The 26951-nt window shown below is 54.1% G+C and overlaps 2 protein-coding genes across 10 annotated transcripts in view; one reads left to right on the top strand and one right to left on the bottom strand.

Annotated features, from left to right (window-relative positions):
- Positions 1-1847: 1847 nt before the first annotated feature.
- On the bottom strand, positions 1848-14357 carry ITIH1 (inter-alpha-trypsin inhibitor heavy chain 1). Of its 2 annotated transcripts, XM_017678396.3 has the most exons (22): positions 14215-14357; positions 13932-13952; positions 13460-13626; positions 12904-13008; positions 12383-12545; positions 11746-11859; positions 10228-10353; positions 10027-10143; positions 9170-9338; positions 8957-9082; positions 8013-8194; positions 7593-7778; positions 6519-6658; positions 5922-6076; positions 5828-5842; positions 5461-5481; positions 4959-5039; positions 4757-4870; positions 3796-3997; positions 2734-2906; positions 2178-2289; positions 1848-2066 (listed from the first exon to the last, which is right to left on the bottom strand). In XM_017678396.3, the coding sequence occupies exons 1-22, from the start codon at positions 14314-14316 to the stop codon at positions 1937-1939; spliced, it is 2721 nt and encodes a 906-aa protein (XP_017533885.3). In that variant the 5' UTR covers positions 14317-14357; the 3' UTR covers positions 1848-1936. The 2 variants fall into 2 exon arrangements, with proteins under 2 accessions (XP_017533885.3, XP_073086799.1); XM_073230698.1 differs by lacking the exon at positions 5828-5842.
- The window catches only part of NEK4 (NIMA related kinase 4), a 33995-nt gene continuing 17454 nt past the window's right edge, over positions 10411-26951 (top strand). The window contains exons 1-6 of one of the 8 annotated variants that reach the window (XM_073230704.1): positions 10411-10426; positions 19891-20157; positions 21095-21292; positions 21476-21583; positions 22831-22985; positions 24240-24381. In XM_073230704.1, the coding sequence (XP_073086805.1) occupies positions 20044-20157; positions 21095-21292; positions 21476-21583; positions 22831-22985; positions 24240-24381 (717 nt within the window). In that variant the 5' untranslated portion in view covers positions 10411-10426; positions 19891-20043. Of the gene's footprint in view, positions 10427-15487; positions 15661-18083; positions 18387-19890; positions 20158-21094; positions 21293-21475; positions 21584-22830; positions 22986-24239; positions 24382-26951 lie in introns of those variants that run through there. The other 7 variants (XM_017678426.3, XM_017678417.3, XM_017678444.3 and 4 more) reach the window with 7 other exon arrangements.

Below are 26951 nucleotides of genomic sequence, written 5' to 3'. Positions count from 1 at the left end.
GCCACCCCCGAATGGAGCTGGGAGGATGCCGGGCACGGGCCGCGGGCCTTGCTGAGAGTGCTGCCGCTGACTTGGATGCCCTGGGAGCCGGTGAGAGGGCACGAGGAGGGAGAGGAGCAGGGAGCGGCAGGAGCCACGGAAGGCACCACAGAAGGCGTGACGCAGAGTCACCACGTCAGCAGAACAATGATGGGCCAGCGAGGCAGCTGCCGGGGGCTCTGCCTGGGCTTGAGGCCTGGTGGGGTGCCTGGCCTGGGGGCCTCCTGCAGACTTACACGGCCCCCTCGGGGCTGAGCAGACTGCCCAGCAGGCGCTGACTGACGCTCTGAGTGGAGCGCAGGCCCCTCTTGAGCTTCCTGGCTCCCAGCCCACCTTGTTTGTGTGGCCATTCTCAGCACCTGTGGGTGCTGACCCCTGGGCAGCTTGCGGCTGTGCCAGAGCCGCTGCCCTGCCGTTGGTGCCCAGTGGCCCCTCATCACCGCCCCACTGCCTGGGGAGCCCCCCCACCCCTTTCCTCTAGGCCTCCACCTAATCCCCAAGGACTTGGAGTATGGGAGGAGCAACTCAAAATAGGGTTTCTGAGGCCGGTGAAGAGGCCCTTGGAGGGCAGCTGGGGGCGTGGACGGACCCAGAGGCATCTGCTGGATTTAGAATTAGATGGAATCTAAGATCTTCAAGTTCACCACATTTTGGCTTTATAGGCAGGAAAGAGAGGCCCCGGCTGGGCAGGGTGGTGTTCAGACTGACCAGCCAGCCGGCAGCCATGGCTCCACCTTGAGAAGCCCAGGACATGCCAGGGGCAGGCTGGTCTCTGAAACTCCGTTGGCTGCCCCCAGCCTGCCCCTGAGGTCCCTGTGTTCCCTGGGTCTGGGGCAGCCTGGAGCTCAGCAATTGTGTTACTGCTCTGGGCCCCAAGTGGGACCTGGACAGAAGCCAGCAGAGAATCGGCGGAATCCCCTGGAAAGGCGTGGTGGAGGCCCCTCAACCTCCACCTAGAGGGCCTGAGGCTCCTGTAGGTTCACTCCTACCCCCTGGGATGTCATCCTTGGGCCCCAAGGCAGGGCCAGGGGAGGAAGACCCCAAAAGGACTCCAGGAGCCAGGCGCCCTGAGACCACAGCTTCTGGGAGGTGGCTCTCTCTGCCTTCGGGAAACACCCTCCCGGCTCTCAGAGGGTGCGGACCTGCAGCTGGGCAGCTGAGCTGAGGGTGGAGGCCGGGGAAGTGCCCCTGGACACCTGACCCCTGACCCAGGTGCGGCCTCAGGTCCTGGGAGGGCTTCTTCAGGACCCCGGGTGGTATATGTGTCATGATGCTTTCACATGTTCATTTTAAGGGATGGTTTGGGAGATCTACAATCAGATCCCAGCAGCCCTTGGCCACCAGCTGCCCAGCCTGATGGGAATACTGACATGGGGGTGATCAAGCGCACAGTTGCTGACATCAGACAGCATGAGTTCAAATCCCAGCTCCACCACTTAGAAGATGAGTGATTTTGTACAATTTCCTAACCCCATTTCCTCAGCTGTCAATGGGCACAATACAAGTACCCCCAGGGCTGCTTGGGGCACACATTTAGTTAATCCAACTAAGGCGCTCAGTACCGGGCCTGGCTACAGGAGCTCTGAGTTGGCTACGGCTGCTGCTGGTCAGAGTGGCCTTTGGCCCCTGGACCTGCCGGTGGGAGGGCTGTGTGCCGGGGACACTCAAGGCACCCAGAGGGCATGGGGCCAGTCAGCTTCAGGGGTGGGGGGCAGAGTTGGTGTGGGCCAGCCTCCAGGTCAGCTGGGAGCCCAGAGCCCTTGGGTTGGGCCCCTGCCGACCTCCCTCCCAAAAAGCAGTCAGCCGGGGCTGGACATGGCCTCTTTAATGGAAGTCCCGGGGCCTGGGGTGCAGGGCTGCATGCTGCCCTCCGTTGCCAGGTGTGCTGGCTAGGGGCTCAGAAGATGTCAGGGACGATATAGTCTGTGTAAACCCCGTCGATCAGCCCGGCCCCATTGTTGTGGACGAACCAGCAGGCCACTTCAGCCCCGTGCCTGGGGTCCTTGCTGTAGTCTTTTTGCAAGCCCCTGGGGAGACAAGTCATCTGGGTCACCTTTTGGATCCCGCAGGGGCCCCCAACCCATATGACACCTGGGGGAAGGCTGAGGGCAGAGGCGCGGGGAGAGTGGCCTGCCCACCTGGTGACTGTCAGCCGGTGGCTCTTCACCACCATTGTGGCATCTGTCTTTGTGTGGTCAGAGCTGGGATGCAGGTCAGACACTTTGTAATCGAAGGGGTGGAAGAATTGTCCTAGAAAGGTACATCAGAGGCTGCAGTTACTGGCAGGGCCCTGCTCCTGCGTCAGGTTCAGGAGACGCTCACTGGAGATTTAGAGTTGCTTGAAAAATCCCTTGCAAGGGCTTGACTATTTCTGATAGCCTTTGGCATGAAGTTTGGAGGGCAGGTGCCCCTAGACAGCAGGGTCTCCGGAAGGCTATGAGGAGGGCCAGGGTGGCCCATGACCGGCCCCACCCAGGAGATCTCTGGGAGCCCTCTGGGCCTTTCTGTTTGATAACTGGACCTTTGCCCGTTCACTCCCAGGCTCACTTGAGCTTTAGTTTTGCTGTGTTTGATGACAGCCTTTCTGACACCCTCACTGGAACAAGCCCTCTTTGGAGCTCTGAGCCTCGGAGGCCCTGTCAGGACCAGCTTCCGCACCCAGCTCCACAGCTCTGCCCTCCCAGCCAGCCGTACCCAGCAGCCCGTGCGTCCGTGGCGACATCCGGTGACTATCCAGCACGTAGAAGCCCAGGAAGTCCTGCTGAGCGGCATTCCCCTTCCACACCCGGTGCAGGACCACCTCGAAGGTGCCCCCATCCTCCAGGGACACTACCAGGTTCCTCTTCCTATTGACGGTCACCACCACCCTGCAGGGCCGGGGTCGCGAGGGCAGATGTGGCTGCACTGCCCCCTCTCCAGTCAGCTGTCCTTGTCTGCTGGGGCCTAGCTGCTCTGCCTGCCCCCTCACCCCCTGAAGGTCAGGTGTCACCTGCTCCTTCCCATATGCTGCTGCCATGTGAGGGGCCCTTCCAGTGTGCTGGACAGGCCCTGTGCCGAGCCCTCCATGCAGACAGCCTCATTCAGTTCTCACTCATCCTGGGAGGTCTGAGGCTCAGAGAGGCTGAGTAACTTGCTCCAGGGCACACGGCTGGTAAGTGGTGGAGCCGGGACTTGGACTCTAGCCTGTCTAATGTCAGAGCCCATGTTCTTTGACTCCCACTTATCATCTGTGTCCTCCATACTGGACTTTGCCCACCTCTTCCTATAGCTCTGCTGCTTGGCATCAGGCTCCGGTGCTTGGGAGAGTTTGTTGAATGAATGAATGAGGGAATGAAGGAACAAAGAGGAGACAAGCCATATTAAGACTGGTGCCATACTACGAAGCCCAGAGAACTATGGAGTTCAGCAGAGTAAGGGAGGAGGAAGGCTTCAAGGAGGAGGTGGCCTTTGTTCAAGGATGAGTTAGCTTTGTTGGTGGAGATGGGGGTGGACTGCAGGGCGAGGATGCCCTGGAAGCGCAGGCCTCTAGGCAGCCAGGCCCGGAGCAGGTGGTGGGAACTGGGGGAAATGGGTGGGGTGGTCCATGGGGTCTGACACGTCTGCAGTCCCCACAGAGGCCGCACAGACATTACTCACACGACTCTGGGGGCGAGGGCCCAGCAGGCTCCGGCGGCAGAGCTGGCTCTGGGGTTCTGCGCCTTGGCCTCACCGCACCCATCCCCGCCTCCCCCCAGGCCCTGGCACCAGCCCGGTTACTCGTCCTGCCGCAGCGAAGCCTGGTCCCTCCAGGAGAACACGGGCCCGCCCGAGCCGGGGTTCAGTGTAATGTTCTGAGGAGTCACTTCCAGCTGGAAGCCTGTTGTGGGGTTTGCGATCCCCAGACGCCCGAAGTAAGTGCCCTCCTGCTGCCCAGGCCTCCTGGCCTTGCTGCCGATGAGCTGCCCATTTATTGAAAAGCCTGATGTGGGGCAAAGGGCCATGGGATCAGGGAGGAGCCACCACCCCCCACCCCTTACAGCCTGCCCTTGCCCAGGCCCTGCCCCCGTCCTGGGAGATCCCCCACACCTACCCAGGCTGGGCTGTCTCTGAGGGTCTCACCTCCCACGGGGAGCCTCAGACTCGTGCAGGCCGCACAGGGCACTGCCTCCCTCCCTCCCCGACCCTGCTCACTGTCCGCTGCCCAACCCTGTTCTGGGCCCTGAAGGAGGCCTTGCCTCCCTGAGGACAGGACGTGGCCTGTGCCTTCTCTGTGGCCTGGTCCTGATGCGGGGGCAGGTCACCGTAGGTGCTGTGGACACGTTTGTGAGGCCTCCTCTGACCAGCACAGCCACAAAGCCCCTCACATGTCACCATCCCAGCACAGCACGTCTCGTGCTCTGAAATTGTCATCCGAGGGTCTGTCCTCCCCAAATCCCAGGGAAGGAGGGGCTTTGTCTGGGTTGCACTGCACCCCAGCCCCTAGCAGGTGCTCAGCAAATACACGCAGATGGCCTGACAGGACAGGGAGGGTGGGAGGAGCAGCCATCACCCACGCTCCTGGGGTGATGGGCTCAGGCGCATGCAGCCATGCTGCGGGGAGGCGGGACTGCTGCATGATTCACAGGACTTGGCGCAGAATGAAAACAGAGGAGGCCACCACCATCCTGTCCATGGCTGACTGCCGAGGGCAGAGGAGCCCAGGCCTTCTGTGTGGCAGAAGGCGTGACATCACCCATACCTGTGTCAGGGTCCTGCACCAGGCTGAGGACCACACCAGGCTCCCCGTTGATATTGAAGCACAGGGTGTCCTCTTTCCGGGGCACGTGGATGATGAAGTGGGGGTCAGTGTCCACTGGGGGCATAACATGGAGTCCATTAGATGGGGCACGGGGTGGATCGGATGGGGCTGGCCGGGGCCAAGGGTCCCCCTGAGGACTCACCCCCGGTCACTTGGTTGGGCAACTGCTGGACGCTGGAGCTGGGCTGAGTTGGAGAGGGCTGCAAGGCTGAGAGCACAAAAGCTGGCCGGCGAGAAGGATTGGCATTTAGAGGGAAGGCGGCTGGGCCCCTCTTCCGAGACCCCTGCCATCCAGGCGGGCTGGCCCGAGGCCCAGGAGCAGGAGGGGACCCAGAGCCCTCGATGCCCATGGGGTGTGGGAGCAGCAGTTGGCCCAGTGTGTGGGCTGGCTCCCTGTCTATCTCCTTCCTCGGGGACCTGGTGGGGCTGGTGGCCTGGGGTGGGGGAGCCTGGCCCACGTCAGGGCGGCTATTCTGAGGATTCCCAGGGGCAGGAGGAGGAAGGAAGCCTTGGGCAGTCATTTCCTCATCAGGCAAGTGGATGATAAGCTAGGGGCTTCGCTCAGGCCCCAGTGTGCAGCCTGAGGGATGGCAGCGTGCAGGGCAGAGCAGCAGAGTGGGCGTCGTCACAGGGCCACCACTTACTCCTTCTATTTCCCAGCATCTCTGTAGAGGACAACAGAGGACACTGTCACCTTTGCCACCAGCATAAAAGGCATGGCCTCATTCCCCAGAGGCCCCCCAGGCCCAGAGGTCCTGGGGGTCCCGGCCCACCCCCGGGGCTGGCCTCTTCACAGTCACACGCTCCCACGGAGGGCTGGATGGAGCTGTGGCCTGCGCAGGGCTGTGGCGAAGTGGGGAGAGGCATCTCAGGGAAGGAAGGACCAGGAGAGGCTGGACGTGGAGGTTGGGGGTGGTGGCGGAGGGTCTGGGTCTGGGGGCTGCAGTGTGTGTGGCCTGACCAGCCGCTGGAAGCCCCCCCACCACAAAAAACAATGATTCAAAAACTCACCTGAAGGCAGAGAATCTGGAAGGGAGAGAAATGGAAGAGAATTGAAGCCCAGGAGGTTTTTGGCCCTCAGAAGCCCCCTCTGCAGAGCACATACCTTCTGGGGGCTTGTCAATGAGGGGCTCCAGGCCGTCCTGGTCTGCCATGCCCCTGATGGTCATGGAGGTCAGTGGGGTCACGAACTGGTACGCCAGTGACATCTGCAGGGCCCTGGCTGACAGGTCGGCCTTTTCGTCCCCCATGGACTTCATCCTGTGACACAGAGCAGCTCCAAGCCCCCCAGCGAACAGGGCGCAAAGGACCTCATGATGTAGAGACTTCCCACAGAGAAAACCCGGTGATTTTAGACTTGGGGCAAGTGGTCTGACCTCTCTGAGCCTCAGTTTGCTGTTAAATGGGGATAACGAGGAGGCTCCCCTGCACGTTGGGAGGATGCACCGGGCGTCTGGATGCAGCGGCCCCACAGTGAGGGCAAATAGTGGGCTGCCCTGTGCCAGCACTGGGCCCTGCCAGCTCTGTTGATGGGCTGGTTGATATTAACTCTGCGAGCAAAGCTGAAAGACAGGGAGTTTGACCTGCTCGCAACCTTGAAGGCCCAGAGCCGCCCCTTTCCGTTCCCCTCATCAGTCTAGAGGCCTGGGCAGGGGTGCCCTGGAGTGGACAGTGTCTGCGTGGGGCAGTGTCGGGCTCCTACTGCTTGGCCAGCAGCTCCTGGATGGTGAGGTAGGCCCAGAGGCGCTCCACGTGGTTCTCCAGCATGTGGCCCCGCTCCTGAAGCAGCTTCTTCATCTCTTCCTCATCCACCAGGCAGCTGGTCTTGAACTCTTGGCCTTCCTGAGGGTTGCAGTGGGGACAGGGGCTGTGTTCCATGAGGAGCACAGAGGCTGGCTGGAACTAGAGGCTCTGAGGGCCACTGTATCTTGTCTCTGGGCGTCACACTCGGCCTCCCCGCTTCCTGGCACTGCACCTCTCATCCCCAGGCATCCACGAAAGCTTGCTGAGCACCCTCCGTGAGCCCCACTGGCCTAGGCCTAGGGATGCCAGGGGTGGAAGGACCAGGCCCTGCCCTCTCTGGGAGCTGCTTTCACCAGGCAGGGGCTTTGTCCGTCCACCCGCCGCAGCACATGGGCATGCTTCTCTCGGCAGCTGTAATCATGGGGCATCGCTTCCCCAGGGCATCCTGCCCCAGGCACTGCATGTGCGCATGCACCACAGGGGCGCTCCATGTACCCCATAGGACTTCCCATCCATCTCCCTCCTGTGGTTCAGAGGAGAGAGACCTCAAGAGCTGGACCCATTTGCTCAAGGTCACCCCTCTGGTCAGTGTGGATGCAGCCCCAACCTCAGCCTTTCTCAAAGCCCGAGTTCTGAACCCTCAAACACACTCAGGGCCCAGGGCAGGGTCCAGGTCTCAGGCACACACACCCCGCACCAAGGCACCAGGCTGGATGCACGGCAGGTGCCAAGTGTGGAGGCAGAGGCTGGACTTTTGCTCTCAGGCCTTGGGGGGATGATGTGAGGAGCAGCAGGTGGTCCATTCGGACCAAGTGGCTGCAACTAATCAGGGCCACACAGCCCCATTCCAGCCTGTCCCTGGGATGCCTGCTTGGAGGGATGTTTGGGCCTGGGGTGTGTGTGGCATGCTGCAGGGGAGGGGGCACCACTCCGGGTTCAGACAGGCCCCGGGCAAGGGTGGGGAACAGTGTGGTCCAGTCAGGAGCCTCTGGGTGCTGCCCAGCCTTGCCACCCTCCGCAGCCCACCACTTACTCCACGGGCCTGCACGTCAGCCTTGAAACTGCTCAGTTTATGGTCAGCGATGCGCCCAGCCACCATGATCTCCGAGCCTTCGTAGTACTGTTTATGGCGGTTCTGGGTCACGGCTGAGACGCTGTCCCGGGGGTAGTGCAACTCCACATCCACCAGCAGCGGGTTGGCTACCTGGTTATAGAAACCCTGCGGGCGTGGGAGGCACAGCCTCAGAACTGATGGGTTCCCCTGGACACCCAGTGAGGAAACCTATTCACAGCGTGGCGTGTCAAGATCCCCACATTACAGAAGGAATCACAGGCTCATGCAGCCAATTCATACTCCATGCCAGAGCTTTCTCTGCTCCTCTAGGCTGATGGGCAAATGGCTACCAAGGCTGGGCTCCCCATGGCATGCTGTTGGTGATGCGGTGTGGGGGACCTGCAGCTGCTGGGTGGCGTCATGGTCCTCGTAGATCCTCTGGGCCCGTCCGTTGTTCTCCATGGACATGACCTCCAGGAAGTTGAAGTCCAGGTTGTGGCCAAAGCCCAAGTTGTAGAGCGGGAACCTGCCCCGGATGGTGTCGCGGGCATTCTTGAGGATTTGGGGACGGTCCGTCACCCCTGCAGCCACACACCAGGGCAGTGACAGGATACCGGCTCTCAGCAGCGGGGCCTGCCTCCTATCTCAGAACATCTCCAGTCCCCACCAGCATCCTGGGGCCATGCCTTCTCCTGGCTTACCCGGGCAACTGTAACAGCAGCTCGGGGCTCCTGGCAGGCCCCGCCCATCTATATGGCTCCAGCACAAGCAGCTCTGAACCCTCCCTTGGAGCCTTGCCGTGGCCTGAGAGGCCCCCATGCTCTTTCCACCCTGGCTTCACCTATTCTGCATATGCCTGTAGTGCCCAGGCACCCCTTCCAGACTGAGCTCAGGGTCACCTCCTCCAGGAGGCCTCTGGGACCCTGCCTGGGCCAGTCCCTTGTCTCCTGGCACCCTGTTCTTTCTGGACCCTCAACAGAGCATCTGCTCCTGGGCCCGCCTCCCCCGGTGGGCCTGGGCTCCTTAAGGGCAGACGTGCCTTGTTTTCTGTATCGCTTCTTGGCCCATAGGTAGTGCTGAATACATGGTTCGTTAAACTCAACCCCGGGATCCTGCCTATTCTCCCAGGCCCCGTGCAGCCTGTGTCATGCAGAAACCTCACCGGTTTCCCGACTCAGGACAGAAATATACCTTGGGGCTCCTCAGACTTACGGTGTTTACTCTGCTTTGACCCCAGTGCTTAACTTTGCCCTAAGCCTCTGCGGCGCCCCACCCCCACCCTGGGCCCCAGCCCCAGGGGTTGGGTCTCCAAGGCCAACCTGCCTGTCTTCCCCTTCACTCACCCTCTGTGGGCTCGCCGTCTGTCAGCATGATGAGCACTGAGGCGTGGTCCTTGAGTTCCGGGAGGCTCCCCTGAGCTTGGTTCAAGATCTCAATTCCCCGGAGCAAACCTCCGTTCAGGTTTGTGGCTGCACAGGAAAGAAAGCAGACCCGTGCATGCCCTCATTCCATGGGGACAGAAGCGACCTCAGGTGGCCTGAGAGCCCTGCCCTTACCCCCAGCCAGATCGAAGCGCCGCACAAAGTCCTGGGCTGCTTGCACATTGGCGGCAGAGGCCGGCACCAGCGAGTCCCGCCATGATTGCACGTCAGACCCAAAGAGGACCAGGTTGAAGTAGTCGCCTGGCCGCATGTCCCCCAGGATTTTAAGGAGCGCCTCCTTGGTCTGTAAGAATAGGACAGCCACTGGAGGGACAGGCCCCCAGGACAGTGCCTCCCATCAGCTCCAGATACCCATTTCAGAGATCCACAGGTACGTGGTGGACAGGCAGGAGGGGAGGGACAGGGCAGCCACGTGGTGCCAGGCGAGGAGCATCCTGCAGGGTCCTGGAGGTGAGCGAGGGGACGGAGAAGGCAGAGGCGCCCAGCCTGGGAGAAGAAATGACCAGGAGCTGGAGTGGGCAGCATTTGGGCAGGAGACCACAGTGGGCTGAGTTCCTAAACCTCTGCTTGTCCGGCTGTGGCTGCACCGCACCCTGGACAGGCGCCCAGTGCTTGCTGGGCAGTGCCTGCTTCAAGTCACCTCCCCTCGACGGCCACAGTTACCCCTGGCACCTGCAGTGTGCAGGCTCTGTCACCCAAGCACTCCCCCAGGGAAAAGCCACCACCCTGTGGGCACTGGTATCGTTCCTGCTTTGCCATTGAAGAGAAGTGAATGCCTTTGCCCACTGGTGCCCAGTGAGGAAGAGGCTGATTCCAGAGCCCTAACCACTGGATACCCTGCTGAGTCACCCTGCCTCTGACCGGGAGCAGAAATCCCACACCCAGACTCTGACAACAAAACCAGGGTGGGGCGGGGTGGGTGATGGGCCGAGGCAGCTTCTGCTGGTGACCTGTTTAAAGCCACAGTTTACCTGCTTCAGTTTCTGGCCTTCCATGGAGGTGCTGATATCAATCACAAAAACCACGTTCTTGTCCAGGTTTGTCAGGTTTTGGGGGGCAAAGAAGTGAGCAAAGTGGTTGCTGGCGACCTGAAACAGAGAGGAAGGGGTGAGGCGTTGCTCACCAGCACCCTGCCTGCCCTCAGAGTCTTGGGCCAGAAACTTCAGGCTCACCAGGAGGTCACAGGGCTTGTCTCGATTGACATCATAGGTCACCTTGAAGTCCCCATTCAGCAAGGATGTGGAGCACGTGGGGCAGGATTGCTGCTGGCCCACAGTGGGGCGGAAAAGCACATGACCCTGGAACCAGCCGGGGTGTGAGACATTTACTGGTTTGCAGCCGCAATCCGGATGTTTGCAAAGACAACATAAGGTAGGTGTGTGTGTGTGTGTGTGTGTGTGTGTGTTTGCAAAGACAACATAAGGTAGGGGTGTGTGTGTGTGTGTGTGTGTGTGTGTGTGTGTGTGTGTGTGTGTTTGCAAAGACAACATAAGGTAGGGGTGTGTGTGTGTGTGTGTGTGTGTGTTGCATGGGCATGGACATGAGTGTGGTGGGCCCCTCACCGAGCTGCTGAGAGTATACACCTATTAGTGACAGGAGAGAAGACCTGTTTCTTTGCTTATATGCTTCTGAAGCACTGGGATTTTCTACAACAAGCCTCACACTTTGGGTACAAAACAAAAAAATAATAGCAGTGTGAGAGCACGAGAGACATCAGCCAACTCAAAACTGGCCCATAAAAAAAGCAAACGGTGTGCTGGAAAATAGAACCTGCCTGGACGGACACAGGGCAGAGGCTGGAAGGAAGGACCCAGCGTGGGAGCTGAGGTCTGCTGTGACTTGGTGCTGGTGCTGGGGGATGCTAGGGATGGTTTGCGCCTGACACTTCCTAAACCTCTGTACATCCCACATTTTCTTGAAAGACTCATTTTTACTTTTTGTTTGTTATAAAAGCAAGATATGCTCATAAAAAAAACTTGAAAATAATTGTTAGGAAGACAAAGACCCACCCCCTTGGCCCCATCTGAAAGCAAGCATATTTGCTAACACTCCAGGTATCATGTTTTGTTTAAAAACAGAACCGAACCCCTCCTGAGTTCTAAGAGACATTTCTTTTCGGTGAATTGTTATGGAGTCCCAACCAAAGGGAGACGGAAGTAAACGGTTTGCTCCTGGCTCCAGCTGAGGGCAAGTTAGAAGTAGGGTCATAGCTGAGTGTCACCCACCCACAGGCCACACTCCTCCAAGATCTGGGGAAGGGGCTCTTGCAAACAGGTGGCAAGCGGCCGCATGAGCCAAAGGCCTTTCCAAACCTAATTATGTTTCCAAGAACAGTGGAGCTTGGAATTCCAACCACAAGAGCATCTGGGGTTTGCCTGCGTGCCTTCTATTTCCCTGAATGCCTCCCCGTGGATGTGAGACAGGCAGAGAAGAAACTGAGGCTCAAGAAAGCCAGCAGCTGGCCCAGACCAGCTGTGCGGGCACCTCCCCAGCCTCAGCTTGGATGCTTTTCTAAGTTGCTCTGAGAATCAGGAGTGCTGAGTTCCCCTGGGATGCCCACCACAAAACCTCTCACCCCTGTGCCAGGCAGCCTGCAGCCCATGCCTGCTTCCTGGGCCAAGCCTGGACACTCCACAAGGGCTCAGGCCAGGCTGAGACGTCCGGAGTGCCACCCCCACCTATCCACGCACCTTCTTCCCCGAGAAGGACTTCTTGATGAGTTGAGTCTCCAGTTCCTTAGGGAGGAAGGAGGCCTGGGCATCCAGCTTGCTGATCCCCTGGGGCTCAAAGATGTCCACGTCGATCTGCATCAGTGAAGCAGTGCCTGCACTGAGGCTCCCATGGGGGCCCTCGTCAAGGCTCAGCCAAGAGTCAGCATGTGTCCTGGCCACCTACTGTGTCAGCCAGCACCCAGCCCTCTGCACAGGGCCTGGCCTGTCTGGCATAGGCACTCAAACATATTGGCCAGATGAAAGTGCATGCCTGCACGCCTCAGCTCAGCTGCCACTGCGGGGCCAGCGACCAGCACGGCCCCTCAGGCTGCCCAGGACTTGCTGATTTACGAACTACTGGACGTTCAGTGGCACTCACGATCCTTACGGCTGTCCGTGATCTGCAGGAACCCCCAGCCCACAGATGAATGAGCTGAAGCTCGGAGAGGAGGAGGCTGGCTGGTTCCGGGAGCTCCTCATCAGAGGCAGTCCCCTCCCTGTGTGCGCAGGCCCAGGAGGGCCCACGGTGGGAGCTGGGCTGGCGCTCAGAGCCACAGCGAGGGGCAGGAGCCCTGTCCCGAGATTGCTCCCCGGCGTGGGGTCCCCTGCAAGCTACCTCAAAGTGATGCACGAGCTGCTTGGGCTTGACCTTGATGTCGATGGTGTACTGGGCAAGTTTGCGCTTCAGCACCTCCTCATAGGTCAGCCGGAAGGTGGCCTTGCTGCGGGGCCCCACGGTGATATGGATGGTGAACTGCTCCATCGTTCTCCCTGACGCCCTGGACATGCCACCAGGGGCAAAATCAAGAAAATGGCAAGTGACCTGTGGGTCCCTGTCACCTAAAGCATGGACCTCAGAATCAATGTCTCATATTTTAGTGCTACCAGGTTTCCTTGACCACCCCCCTGAGCCTTAGTTGGCTGGTGAGGGTCAGGGCCCACTTCTCCTGGAGGCTGGTTTGGGGACAGGTAGGTCAAAACCACCCCTGTCCAGCACACCAGTGCCAGCATGTGGGTGTGGGCAGTTTGCTCACTTCCCATCAGCCTGAGGCTGCTCTCCACATGGCCACCTGGCAGCCCTCAGAGCTGTCCGTACTCGGGAGCACCAGAGACCGGGCCCCAGGGCCCAGAGCTCACCTGACAAGGCCGGCATTCTCTCCCGAGATGGCTGCTTTCCGGTACTGCTTCCACGCAGTGGCTTTGTCCTTTATGTCTCCGATGAAGGCGCTTCCGTCTGCTGTGCTGCAGGGAGGAGAAAGCCTCGGGGAGGCGCCCCTGCTCGGGCACCCGGGACCTTCCCTGGAGGTGCGCCCAGCCCAGACCCCGAGGAGGCCCTGTCCAGGTGGCTCATGGCAAGCCATTCCTGCCTGCCCCCCACCACCTGCAGAGTTGCTCAGGGGCCCTGTGGCAGTGAGGTGGGCAGCCATGCCACAGAGCCCAGTGAGAAGCCTTGGGTGCCAGCCTTTGCTCCTTGGGCCCCAGGCTGGAAACATACTATCAGAGTCCCCGGCTACTCTCCCAGATGGGAGCCCAGGACGGACTACAAGGCTTGCTCATCCCCTCAGTGCTGGAGCAGGCTCGTGGCCCTTTGGGCAGTGAGCTGGTCCCCACTGCCTGGCCACTTCGGGCCGTGGTTTCAGGCTGGGCCTGGCAAGCAGGCAGCTCTGCGTGTGGGAGTCAGGCGGGCACGCACATGGCGAAGTCGCTGATGAAGGCTGTCTTGGGGATTTCCACATCAAAGGCCACTTCCTTGGCTTCATCGGCACTGTTGACCACTTGGCTGGTGATGACATAGTGGGCGAAGCGAGAGGTGACTTTGCAGTTGACTTTCAAACTCCGGATGACCACGCCATCGACAGTCTAAAGTGAGATGTGAAGGAATTGAGTCTGGGATGGGGGAGTCTGACAGCGAGGTGCTGGGGCTCCGCACCCAGCTCGGGAGCCGGGTGCTCAGAGAGCGTAGCAGAGCTCCTGGGAGGGTCCACCCCGCTCTCTCTGCCTGAGACCGTGCATCGGGGCCTGACATGCATGGGAGAGCAGCCCACTTCTGGGGGACGGGGGTGCCTCTGCCCAGGGCACTGATGGTGGGCACACCCCTGAAGCCAGGGGGAAGCAGGCTGCAGTGATGGCCCCCCCCAGGCCCCTTTGCTGAGAGTCTCACTCACTGTGTCCACAGTCTGTCGCCTCTGTAAAACAAAAGCAGGGCCAGTGAGCATGGGAACGCTCAGGGGACCACAGCCTATTGTCAAGGGATGGGCGTGGGACGGAGCCTGTGTCCTTCACCTTGGCCTCACCTCCCGGTGATGCTGGAGGTTACCTCTCCAATCAGACATGGTTGAGGGGGTGAGGGGAGGCCCCGGCCCGGGCCCCTGGACTGAGGGTCTGTGTCCCTCAGGGCGCCCCCCACGCCCAGCTGCCTGTTCCAGGTCTGAGGGTTTACCCACATACCTTGTTGCTTTTGGGTCTGTCTGTGGCTGAACCCTGGGCAGGCATGGCCTGCAGGGCCAGGAGAGACACCAGGTGCACGAACAGCAGCACTCGCAGCTCCATGGCGCCGTCCGTGGGCTCAAGGCTCCTGCTGCCTTGTCACCCTGTTCAGATCATTAATCAGTAAAGTGCTGGATAAACATGGATTAAACATTAGACAAGGGGAAGGCAAATATTACAGTTTGGAGGATCAAAAATTGGCCGTGAAAACTTCCTCTTTGGGGGGATGCCCGGCTGTGTAAACTCCTCACGAGACGCTGGTTGTGCCCCACTGCACAGACCTGCACCGGCCAGCGTGAATTGTGCAGACCCTGACAGCTCACCCATCCTGGGCCAGGCACAGGGCAACACCCTGATATGGTGACGTGTGCCAAGAAGCCACACTTAAAATGGATTTCTAAACCTCATTAGGTTCTAGTTTCCGAATTCTTCAGATGTAAACACATGTTTCTGGCAGTGACCCTTCAGCCAGGGAGGCTGACACTGCGTACTGGAAAGACAGCCACGTCTCTGACGGAGCAGTGCTGGAGGGGTTGTACCGGTGTGGTCTGCACGGCCCGGGGACGCACGATGGGTGACCCCCGTAGCCTGGTCTCTTGGGACCGTCTCAGCCAAATTTGGAAAGAGGATCAGAAGCCGGCCTCCAGCTCCTCCACCTGGGCAGCAACGCCTGGCAGGTGAAGGGGAGACAAAGACGGACACCACGTCTTCATAATGGAGAGCTGGCTGTGTCGCACATTGCTCTAAGCCCTGTATGGTCTCATTTTATCCTCATGGTGTCCCTGGGACACGGGTCCCATGGCAAGTGACAGAACAGGTATTCAAACCCAGATCTTGTAGACCCCAAAGCCCAGGCCTATTATGTCATGGCTGAGTGTGCCCTACATTACTAGGAACACGGGAGAAGTGGAGTCAAAGACCCCAGAGATCCCTCTTGTACAAGCAGTTTCTTAATTGTTATGCCCAAGACCTCTCTGTCCCCCACAGCCACAGCACATGGGCTGACAGAGCCCGGGTCAGCCCACTCCGTGACCCTGACAGGGGAGAGGGGCGCACAGGCTTCTTTTGATCTCTGTTTGCTGGTCCTGGACTTTGTCTCACAGAGCAGCTTCCAGGAAAGAGTTGATTGTCCCTAGGCCTGAGTGACCTTCTGGCCTTTGTGGCAGATGAGATGCATCAGCAGGAACCTGTACATGAGGTTCTGTGATTTCCTGCCCCAGTATCAGCCCAGCCTGGTGGTGGGTTGGGTACAGTGCCGGGCATGGGGACACCACAGTGCTGAACCTTGAGTGTCTCTTTGCCTTTAGTGAGCCGATGCCTTGGGAAGAGGCGTCAGACACGTCCCAGGGAGCCCCAGGAGTGGTCAGAAGCTAGAGAGGAGCATGGAGTTGCTGACTGACCTGGAAGGTGGGGCTCATCTCCACAGGATGCAGGAGCCGTCTCCTGGACCGGTGCCCGGGAGCTGGAGCAGGGCTTGTGAAGGGAGGTGGGCAGGGGAGGAGAGGAAACCAGAGAAGTCGGTGTGCGGTGGGCGAGGGAGGTGTCTGTCTGGTGGCAGCAGAACATGATGAGGAGGGTGGGGAAGGAGACTGGCAAGTTGTGTGGGACCGGCTGGCACAGCGCTGTGAAAGTGGCCAGGCTTTTGGGTGGGAAACCCTGAAGATACTTTGAGCAGGCTTGTGGCAAGATCAAGCCTGGGCTGTGGGGAGATGGCTAGCCCTGAGCCTGGTCCATACAAGACGCTAGAAACGCATGGGAGGCCTCAGAGGAGGAGGGAGCGTACGGGGAGAGCTGCCAGTGACTCATGCCTGCCCTGCTTCTCCGTGCCTTATGTGTCCTCATCCTTGTATGGCTCATGGGTACCCCCAAGAGACGGATACTGTCACTGTCCCCGTGTTGCAGAGGACTCACCTGAGGAGGTGGGCGGTGGGGGGCGGGTGCACAGAAAGCAGCTGAGGCCACTGAGGATTGAGCCTGGAGGCCTGAGAGGCTGTTTGTGCTGCTGGGGGGTGGGGGGCAGCACACAGGTCCAGACCTCTCTGAGCTGTGCCCACACAGCCAACTGCCTGCTTCATTTGCTTGGAGCCCCTCCACCTGTTATGTCCAAACGGCACTCATGGCCTTTCTCTCCCACTCCCATGCCCGCTACCAGGCCTCGTTTCCTCCTAGTTGTTCCCCCCAGTGAAGGCCCCCAGCATCCACCTAGGCATCCAAGCCAGAAAGCTGGGCGGCATCCTGGACCCCCTCCCCAGCCACCCTATGCCCAGCTATCTTCTTTTCCAAATTCCCATCACTATCATGTCCACGACACCCTCATCTCCCACCCAATGGCTGCTCCTCCTGCTCCGTTATGCTCCTACAGTCCACTCTTTGGCAGCAGCCGAAGTCATCACTTAAAAAGGTTGATTTGCTCTAGGCCTTTCCCTGTCTGACCCACTTCCAGGTCCTGAGTGGTCTGGCCCCAGACACCCATTTCACCAAGCCCACGGCTCCTCAGGTTCTCCCAGCATCCACCATAAGAGACTTTTTCCCAATTGTGTAGGTGGGTGCTTTCTCACCCATTCAGTCGTCGGACCCCAGTTCATCCATTCACACCTGCTGAGTGCCAGCCCGGTGCCAAGTGCTGGGTTTGGGTGCCAAAGCAGGCAGGCCTGGCAGTCCTTAGGGAGTTCACACTGGGCTGTGAAGGGGGCAGGACAAAACAATTCCACTGGGTCTTAGCACACGGTGGGTGCTCCCTCTGCCTGAAAAAGTTTTCTTTCAGACTTCCACTCAAGCAATGCTTGCTCGGGGCAACACCCTGGGGGGCCAGGCTGGGCCTGAATACCTTTCTGCACAACACTGAGCCCAATTGGCAAGGATAACTTGTTAGTACACTTCATTGGCAAACGGCCATCTCCCTCTTCAAGTGGACGCCTACAGGGGCAAGACTTTGTCTGACTTGTTCACTTTGTGCCTGCACCATGCAGGCCCACCGTAGGTCTATAGGGTGAATTGTAGAGTTGGTGAAGAGCAATCTGGAGATGGCGAAAAGCAGAGGGCAGAACCCAGAACCCTGGGAAACCTCAAACCCGAGGGAAGCAGGGAAGTCAAGAGAACAGGAGTAGACAAGGGGGCAGGAAACTTCTAGAGACCAAGAAATGAGGGGATTCACTAGACGGGCAAAGGTGGCTGAGGGAAAGAGGGGTGGATGAAGACTAAGAAAAGCACCAGGGGGAATGAGTCGTTTTTGGAAAAGCTGTCTTGGGGTCCGGTAGGAGCCAAGGGACTGGCTGGAACAAATGGTAAATTCTTTTGGCAGCTTGTGCTTTCATAGGCAGGCCTTTTAAGGGGTGCGGGCTTCTCCCAGGGACACTGCCAGCTGTCAGCTATGCCAGAATGTGGTCACTCAGTGCAGGGGTTTGGTGGAGTTCTGATGAGGCTTTTTGGCAGTTCTCAGTAGGCAAGCTCAAGCATTCACGGTTCACCAGAGTGTACTGATAGCTTCAATTTATTTTGAAAAGCATCTTAAGCATCATAAATAAGATGGATCGCTGGATGCATAGGGTAATCATCGCGTTATAAAGCAAATACGACAAATGTTACTTGTAGAATCTAGTCTGTCACCCCTATTAAGTGTGAACTTCAGGAGGGTAGGGACTTTGTCAGCCTGGCACATGGTAGGTGGCCAATCAATATTAGTTGGATGAGTGAATAACATTTGCATGGGACTTAAAACAAGTAAATAAACGCCGAAAGAGGGAAAGCTTGCACCATTTTGCCGCGGCCGGCAACCCGGAAGTCCCGCGAGCCGAGACGGCGCGCGCGCAGGGCCCGGGGCAGTCTCTCTGGCCGCCTGGCTCGGTGGCCGGTCCTCCCGCGCATGCGCGGGGCTGCTCGGGCCCGGATTGCTATGGCAGCGGCGTCGCCGTGGGTCAGGCCCCCTCGCTCGCGCCGGGGCCCGGCTGTCGCCGCAGTGGTTGGCGCTGCAGCCTCTCGGGCATGAGCGGGGCCTCCCGCCGCTGCCGCCGCATCCCGACTGCGGGCCCCTCGCCGGGAACATGCCCCTGGCCGCCTACTGCTACCTGCGGGTCGTGGGCAGGGGCAGCTACGGGGAGGTGACGCTCGTGAGGCACCGGCGGGACGGCAGGCAGGTCGGCGGGGTTGGGGCGCGGCAGGGGCGGGGGCAGGCCCGGGGGGTCCGAAGGGACCCGCTGGAGGGCACTTAATCAGGGAAGCCGTCGCAGACCCCCGCGTAGGCCAGGCCTTGCTGCCATTGGCCCCAACTGCCGGTAGGCCTAGTGGCGCCGCTTGCTTGCTCGGTCTACCCTCCGCCCGACGCTTCCGCGAGAGCGGGCTTGCCCCGTACCTACCAGCGCCGGGCACGCGTCGCCCCTTGATGAAGGGCCCCATACGTCTGGCCTGGACTCACTTGAAATGCATCACCTTCCCGCCAAAGCGTCCCTCACAGTCCGCATTTCAGTGACCAGCGCTACCGACCAACCAGCCGCCCAAGCTGGACACCCCTGGGGGTCATTCCTGACCCCTGCCACGCGCCTATTCATCTGTCCGCTGGCCAGCAGGCTTCTGCCCCATCTCTCTGGTGCCACCCGACCCGGGACACCTTTCCCGGGCGACGGCCCAGGCCTCCCTGCCACCTGACCTGCTCTTCTCCAATCGGTCTGCCGTGGTTTGAAGCATACTTAATGTTATCAAAACTTTGTTAAAGCACTTTATCCCATTACCCTCAGGTTATGAGACAGCTCTTTAATAGGGTTTGTAAGCAGGGTAACCATATAGTGTACCAAATGGGATAATTTTGAAACTGAAAGGCGGCGCTGCTAATAGTTACACCAGGACAATGGGACTGCCCCAGACATCCCCCTAAGTATAAGGCCCGCTTACCTACCCTTTTCCACCTTGTGTCAAGTGCTGATGGCTCTGCCTGGAACACAAGGTCAAGCATCAGAGATTTATTCAGTAGGCAGTGGTTGGGGTGTCATTGGATATTTTGAGCGGAGAATAGGGGAACTGGCAATAATAATAGCACCTCACATTTGAGCAGCAGTTGACATTTTACAAAGTACGTTTATGTATGTGTTTGTTGAATTATAAATTGTATGGTCTTTCAGTTGATTGAGGACAATGCATCAGGTGTTAGAGGATATTGATTTTTTTTTAAGTGGGAATAATTTTGTATGTTCAGGATCAGTGATTTTTAACCTTATCCCTCTGAGCATTCTAATGTAAGCCATGGACCCATGGCTGCAGATGTATATTCAAGCCGTATTTAATGTACCTTTTTAGGGGCAACTTCTAGGTTAAGGAATTTCTACCAGATTTTATGATTGATCCAGTGATATATTAACATGGACTCATTTTTTAGCCATTAATGAAATTATAAAATGCAAACGGAAGGTACAGGTTTTTGTGTGTGTGTGACCTCCCCATACCACGCCCCACAGTAAGTCTAACCTGTGTAATTCATGGTAGCAAATCTTTTTCCCAATTTTGTGCTTTGTGAATAACAAAATGTTTTATCTGAGAAGCTCCAGGGGGCTGGTTTAGAGGACATTCAGGAGAACCCTCAAATACATTCTGAACCTATAAAACTGTGTACTTATTTGCACTTGGTAAAAATGTATGTTTCCTTTGTAGTATGTCATCAAAAAGCTGAACCTCCGAAACGCCTCCAGCCGAGAGCGGCGGGCCGCTGAACAGGAAGCTCAGCTCTTGTCTCAGCTGAAGCACCCTAATATTGTCACCTACAAGGAGTCCTGGGAGGGAGGGGACGGTCTGCTGTACATCGTCATGGGCTTCTGCGAAGGAGGCGATCTGTACCGAAAGCTCAAAGAGCAACAGGGGCGGCTTCTGCCTGAGAGTCGGGTGGTGGAGTGGTTTGTTCAGATCGCCATGGCTCTGCAGGTACTGCCGAGACTTGCGGCATCCCACGCGCTTCAAGGTGACGGGATGGCAGGTGGAGTGTAGGAAAATGCTTTCTCAGATGCTTACATCGACAAAATGTATTTTTTTTTAAATCCACCTAGGAAGTGGACCCGGGCCTTCTTGTTGAGTGTCGCTTTGGGGTGCTTCTGAATGACGGATGTCTCTATTGAAGTAGACATGGACTTCATGTCTCATGGCAGGGATGACAATTCTCTTATTCATTTAATGTTTAAGCAGGCAATTTTAAGGACCCTGAGTCCACTAAGGGCAAAGAATGACCATGTTTGTTATCAGCTGGTCAGCTGTGTTGTACTGAAAGGTGGTTGGGCTAATTAACACGCCTGAACTGTGGGGCTTTGCGCTTTAACCTGCCGTGGCAGTGAGTGGAAAGGCAAAACATGTTTGTGTTTTAATATACATGTATTCAAAAGTGAGACTGTACGAAATACCGTTCTGGAACTGGGCAGATTTATCCAGAATTAATTGACTATGTTTAAATTCTAAGGTACCCTCTCTAAGTAAAAGTGATCTTGTTATAGTTGAAAATATCATTAAGCTGAAGGTTTCATGAGTCTGAGGGGGATGTGCATCTGACCTTGTATAAGTTGTCCTTGTACCATCAGTGGGAGTTTGTAAGCATGTTTCTAACTGGATCTGCATAACACTAAATGGTATAATTGTCAGGGCACCAGGGAACAATTGGGAAGGATCTTGGGCAAATTAATGCATGGAACTTAATTTCCTACTTCAGAAAGTTATAAATTAGACTTTTTATTTAGAGGTTATAAAACAGTAGTGTCTTGATATGTGGATAAGTAAGGCTGTTTAACTCATGCAATCATGGATGGTGAATAAGTAGTCAGGAATAAGTAGACAAGCCTGTTTACATCTAATGAAGTTTTATTTCTATCCTCAGTATTTACATGAAAAGCACATCCTTCACCGAGATCTGAAAACTCAAAATGTTTTCCTAACAAGAACAAATATCATCAAAGTGGGTGACCTGGGGATCGCCCGAGTGCTGGAGAGCCACTGCGACATGGCCAGCACCCTCATCGGCACGCCCTACTACATGAGCCCCGAACTGTTCTCGAACAAGCCCTACAACTATAAGGTAGGACTGGTCTGTGCATACCAGCTCACCTGCTGTCTGCATCGTTCTCGTAATTTCAGAATCCATCAGAATAGTAAGTCAGAAGAATTCTCTATGAACTGGCTTAAGAGAATGTCTTTTTTTTTTTTTAAGAGGAAAATGTCAGGCATGCCAACATTAACCATTGGCTGTTTTCTTTTCTAGTCTGATGTTTGGGCCCTGGGATGCTGTGTTTACGAAATGGCCACCCTGAAGCATGCTTTCAATGCAAAAGACATGAATTCTTTAGTTTATCGGATAATTGAAGGAAAGGTAAAGGATATTCTGGAACTAGCTGTTTTTAATGATTGGAGCAAGGTGAATTTATTGCAGCTTTCTAAATATCTCCTGGCAAAAGTGAGTAATCATTGATGTTGGGTGGATAGTTGATGGTTGGGTCCCTTCTGTGAGGAAGGTTGAACTGGAGAAGGGACTTTTTATTTCTCAGTATTGACTTGTAAAGGTGGCTTAACGGCTCCGAAGCATTGGCTCTTTGAGAACCACTACCTTGTAGCCACAGCCCTGCGAGGCTATTGGGAGTCTCTCCTAAGGGGCTTAGGGTGCAGTGAACCCCGCTGGAATGAGCCCACTCTGTTTGAATGTGTTGCTCCTTTGACAGTCCTCACAATCACTCATGACCGGTTGAGAACTGCTGAGTGCGTGTGATAGAGGCTCCAGAGTGGCCGCCTGCACATGTCAGTTCCCTGAGGCTCACTGCTCTTGGCCTTGTAGGCATCGGGCACCATTAAGTTTTAAGGCTGTCAATCACCTACTGATTTTAATATCATACCAACACTCATTTAATTTTTTAATTTGAAAATATTGAAAGACACAAGAAAAGGTAAAATTTGTCCATAATTCTACTACTTAAAGGGTCAAACAAGAAGGGAGTGAAATCCCCCCTCTTTCTATCCATTTCCATCCCCTGGAGATTACCATTGCTAACAATTTAGTCACAGACTTCCCAGTTTCTTCTTGTCTTTACACAGACATAACTCTGGGTGTCTGTATGCACATATATACACAGATACTTTAAAAAATAACTGAAGTGAAATCAGGCTGTGCACATTGGTACACGGATCCTTTTTTGACTTAATCAATGAGGGTCATCTTTTCCAGTTTGGTACCTGTAAGTCTTTTATTTTTTAGAAGGCTGCCTGGCATTTCATTAAAAGGATATACCATAATCTATTGCCCAAATCCGGTATGGATGGGAAGTTGTTTCCAGTTGCGAAACCTGTACTTCAGAAACAATACTGTAGTGAGTAACCTGGTACACACATCTTCAGGAAGTCAGGCTTTAGTTCCAAAGGCGAGAGGCCTCGAACGGGACTGCCAGTTTGAAGGATCTGCTTTTAAATCTTACAACTTGCTGTGAGAACCAGGACACCAGTCAGCTTCCTGTGGACTGTATGCAGATAACCTTATGTGGATAATGACTTGAAATAAATATTGGGAAACCTCTACCCTCTTCTACTTCACAAGGCCACTAGTTATAATTGTTGTGTTTTTCGCTGTAGCTCCCACCAATGCCGAAAGATTATAGCCCGGAGCTGGCAGAACTGATGAGAACCATGCTGAGCAAGAGGCCCGAAGAGCGGCCATCTGTGAGGAGCATCCTGAGGCAGCCGTACATTAAGAGCCAAATCGCCTTGTTTCTGGAGGCCACAAAGGCGTAAGAAACTTCCCTTGCATATAGGCAGGCTCGATAGGTGGCATCGGAGAGTAGCTTCTGTAATTTTCATATGCAAGAATTTATGGTGAGGTTTTAAAAAATACCAAGTAAAATTGCATGATTAGAGCACATATTGAGATTTGCACACTTGCTGAAATCAGAAATCTAGAGAACCATTTCGAGGATCCCTTTACATTCCTCAGAGGATTCCAAGAGGTACTGAGCACAATCTGTGTTTTAGAAACCATAGTAAGATGAGGGGTTATCTGAGAAACCTTTCACCTATGATAAACTATGTAAGGTAATAGACATTTAAAAAATAGTGTTCAAATTTCTGAGAGCCTTCATAAGGTTCCCTCTTCAGATAACTTCTCCAGGGAAACAGAATTCCTTTCTTTGACTTATAGGTCTTGTCTTCATTAAATAGCTGTTCTAGGATCTAAAACAGGATTGGACAAGACCTTCATGATTAATGCATTGTGACATGGTAAATTTGGGAAGGAGTGTCAGGCCCCAGAGGACAGAGAGGGGCCATCTCTTTGTTTACATCGCCTATAATGTCCCACGAAAAAGACCTTTGGCATCCATGTTGCTGGTCTTTGTGCTCCCTTTGAATTCTCCAGCGAGGAAGCCCAGTTGTAGAAATGTCATAGTCTAACAGTTGGGGACTATTCCTATATATACCAGTCATTTTTGTCTCAAAGCAGTTGTGGTAGTATTACAAACAAGTGAAAGTTCAAGGTGAAAGTTATCCTGGTTGTTCTGTATGTGAAGTAATTTCTCATAGATTTTAAATTTTAGAATAATTTTAAATTTTCAGAAAAACTGCAGAGAGAGTACAGAGGTTTCTGTGTCCACCTCATAGTTTCTATCATTAAAATCTTACCTTCCTGTGGTGCCTTTGCCAGAAGCTTGCTATTGACCAAACCCCAGGCTCCATTTGGCTCTCAGCATTTACCCACCAATGTGATTTTCCTGTTGCCGGACCCCATGTTACATTTAGTCCTCAGGTCCCTTAGTCGGCTTGGGTCTCTGGCAGCTTCTCATTTTGTTTGTTTTTCCCGACCTTGACTTTTTGAAGAGTGCTGGTCAAGTGTTTTATAGAAGTCCCCCTGGATGTTAGAAGACTGCTCTCTGTAAATGGAGGAGTTCCAGTAGGGAGCATAATGTATACACACATTTCCTGATAGACATAAAAACCTTTGATCTTCACTCTACTGGTAATAACTTTTTCTTCTTTTCTTCCTCATAAAGAAAAACCTCCAAAAATAATATTAAAAATGGTGACTCTAAATCCAAATGTGTCGCTACAGTGGTTTCTGGAAAGGCTGAATCAAATCATAAAGTAGTCTCTCCGCAGCCACACTCTTCTCAGGGCTCCAAGACGTATGTGATGGTATGTTTCTTTTTAAAGGCCATGTGTTTTAGAAAGTGTATTAAAATGATAAGTTATCCAAGCAATTACTTTATGTGAGACGATTAGGCTTTACTAGAGATTCTGTTGGGTACTTAATTCTGCATTGTAAAGAAGGAATACTGGTGAATGTGACTCGTTTAGCCACCTTTATCCACAGTGGCCTGCCAAACTGTTCATGGGGTCAATGCCGTAATAACTTTAATAATCTATTTTTTGAGGTGAGATTTGCATATCCTAGGGGTAACCATTTAAAAATGAACAGTTAATTGCATTCATTACATTCACAATGTTCTGCACCCATCACTTCTATCCAGTTTCAAAACATTTTCATAGCAGCCCAGAAGGAAATCCCATGCCCAGTAAGTAGTCCTCACTCTGTCCTCCATCCGAACCACCAGTGGGTTTTCTGTCTCAGAATTTGCCTATTCTGGATATTTCATATAAATGGAGTCATATAATATGTCACCTTTTGTGTCTGGCTTCTCTTACTCACCACAGTTTGTTTATCCATTCATTCACTGGTGGATATTGGGTTGTTTTTCCCTTTTGATTGTTGCTATGAACCTCTGTGTACAAGTATTTCAGTATCTGTTTTCAGTTCTTTTGGGTATATATCTAGTAGTAGAATTTCTGAGTCATATGGTAATTCTATATTTAACTTTTTGAGGAACTATCATGCTGTTTTCCATAGTGGTTGCACCCATGTTACTTTCCTACGAGCCATCTGTGAGAGTTCCAGTATCTCCACAACCTTGTCAACTTGTTATTTTCTTTTTTTCTGATTTTAGCCATCTTAGTGGATGTGAAGTGGCACCTCATTGTAGTTTTGATTTGCATTTCCCTAGTGAGTAATGATACAGAGCATTTTTTCACAAACTTGTTAGCTATTTGTTTAGCTTCTTTGGAGAAACGCTTTAAGTCCTTTGCCCATTTTTTTTTTTATTAAGGTGTTATTGATATACACTCTTATGAAGGTTCCACATGAAAAAACAATGTGGTTACTACATTTACCCATATTATCAAGTCCCCACCCATACCCCACTGCAGTCACTGTCCATCAGTGTAGTAAGATGCCACAGATCCATTATTTGCCTTCTCTGTGCTACACTGTCTTCCCCATGACCCCTCACACCATGTGTACTAAACATAGTACCCCTCAATCTCCTTCTCCCTCCCTCACCCCTCCCCTTTGGTAACCGCTAGTCCCTTCTTGGAGTCTGTGAGTCTGCTGCTGTTTTGTTATTTCAGTTTTGCTTCGTTGTTATACTCCACAAATGAGGGAAATCATTTGGCACTTGTCTTTCTCCACTTGGCTTATTTCACTGAGTATAATATCCTCCAGCTCCATCCATGTTGTTGCAAATGGTAGGATTTATTTATTTATTATGACTGAATAGTATGTCATTGTGTATATGTGCCACATCATCTTTATCCATTCATCTACTGATGGACACTTAGGTTGCTTCCATATCTTGGCTATTGTAAATAGTGCTGCAATAAACATAGGGGTGTATATGTCTTTTTGAATCTGAGAACTTGTATTCTTTGGGTAAATTCTAAGGAGTGGGATTCCCAGGTCAAATGGTATTTCTATGTTTAGTTTTTTGAGGAACCTCCATACTGTTTTCCATAATGGTTGAAATAGTTTACATGCCCACCAGCAGTGTAGGAGGGTTCCCCTTTCTCTGCAACCTCGCCAGCATTTGTTCTTCCTAGTCTTTTCGACGCTGGCCATCCTAACTGATGTGAGGTGATATCTCATTGTGGTTTTAATTTGCATTTCCCTGATGATTAGTGATGTGGAGCATCTTTTCATGTGCCTGTTGGCCATCTGAATTTCTTCTTTGAAGAAGTGTCTGTTCATATCCTCCGCCCATTTTTTTAATGGGGTTATTTGCTTTTTGGGTGTTGAGGCTGTGAATTCTTTATATATTTTGGATGTTAACCCCTTGTTGGATATGTCATTTACAAATATATTCTCCCATACTGTAGGATGCCTTTTTGTTCTGTTGATGGTGTCCTTTGCTGTACAGAAGCTTTTCAGTTTGATGTAGTCCCATGTGTTCATTTTTGCTTTTGTTTCCCTTGCTCGAGGAGATGCATTCAGGAAGAAGTTGTTCATGTTCAGGAGATGTTTGCCTATGTTTTCTTCTTGGAGTTTCATGGTTTCATGACTTACATTCAGGTCTTTGATCCATTTCGAGTTTACTTTTGTGTATGGGGTTAGACAGTGATCCAGTTTCATTCTCTTACATGTAGCTGTCCAGTTTTGCCAACACCAGTCGTTGAAGAGGCTGTCATTTCCCCATTGTATGTCCCTGGCTCCTTTATCATATATTAATTGGCCATATATGGTTGGGTTTATATCTGGGCTCTCTAGTCTGTTCCATTGGTCTATTGTTCTGTTCTTGTGCCAGTACCAAATTGTCTTGATTACTGTGGCTTTGTAGTAGAGCTTGAAGTTGGGGAGCCTAATCCCCCCAGCTTGACTCTTCCTTCTCAGGATTGCTTTGGCTATTCAGGGTCTTTGGGGCTCCATATGAATTTTA

The sequence above is a fragment of the Manis javanica genome, chromosome 3 (genome assembly GCF_040802235.1).
Source record: "Manis javanica isolate MJ-LG chromosome 3, MJ_LKY, whole genome shotgun sequence".
NCBI lineage: Eukaryota > Metazoa > Chordata > Mammalia > Pholidota > Manidae > Manis > Manis javanica.
Note: the sequence above shows the minus strand (reverse complement) of the source record. Positions and strands in the feature narration are given on the sequence as shown.

Excerpts from the sequence above, each read along its gene's own strand:
- ITIH1 (XM_017678396.3), bottom strand. The coding sequence starts at position 14,316 with ATGGAGCTGCGAGTGCTGCTGTTCGTGCACCTGGTGTCTCTCCTGGCC. Across the intron at positions 13,953-14,214 it reads ACAGACCCAAAAGCAACAAG|AGGCGACAGACTGTGGACAC; the intron begins GTATGTGGGTAA and ends TTTGTTTTACAG. Across the intron at positions 6,659-7,592 it reads CTGACGTGCAGGCCCGTGGA|GAAGGCCAAGAGTTCAAGAC; the intron begins GTAAGTGGTGGG and ends TGCAACCCTCAG.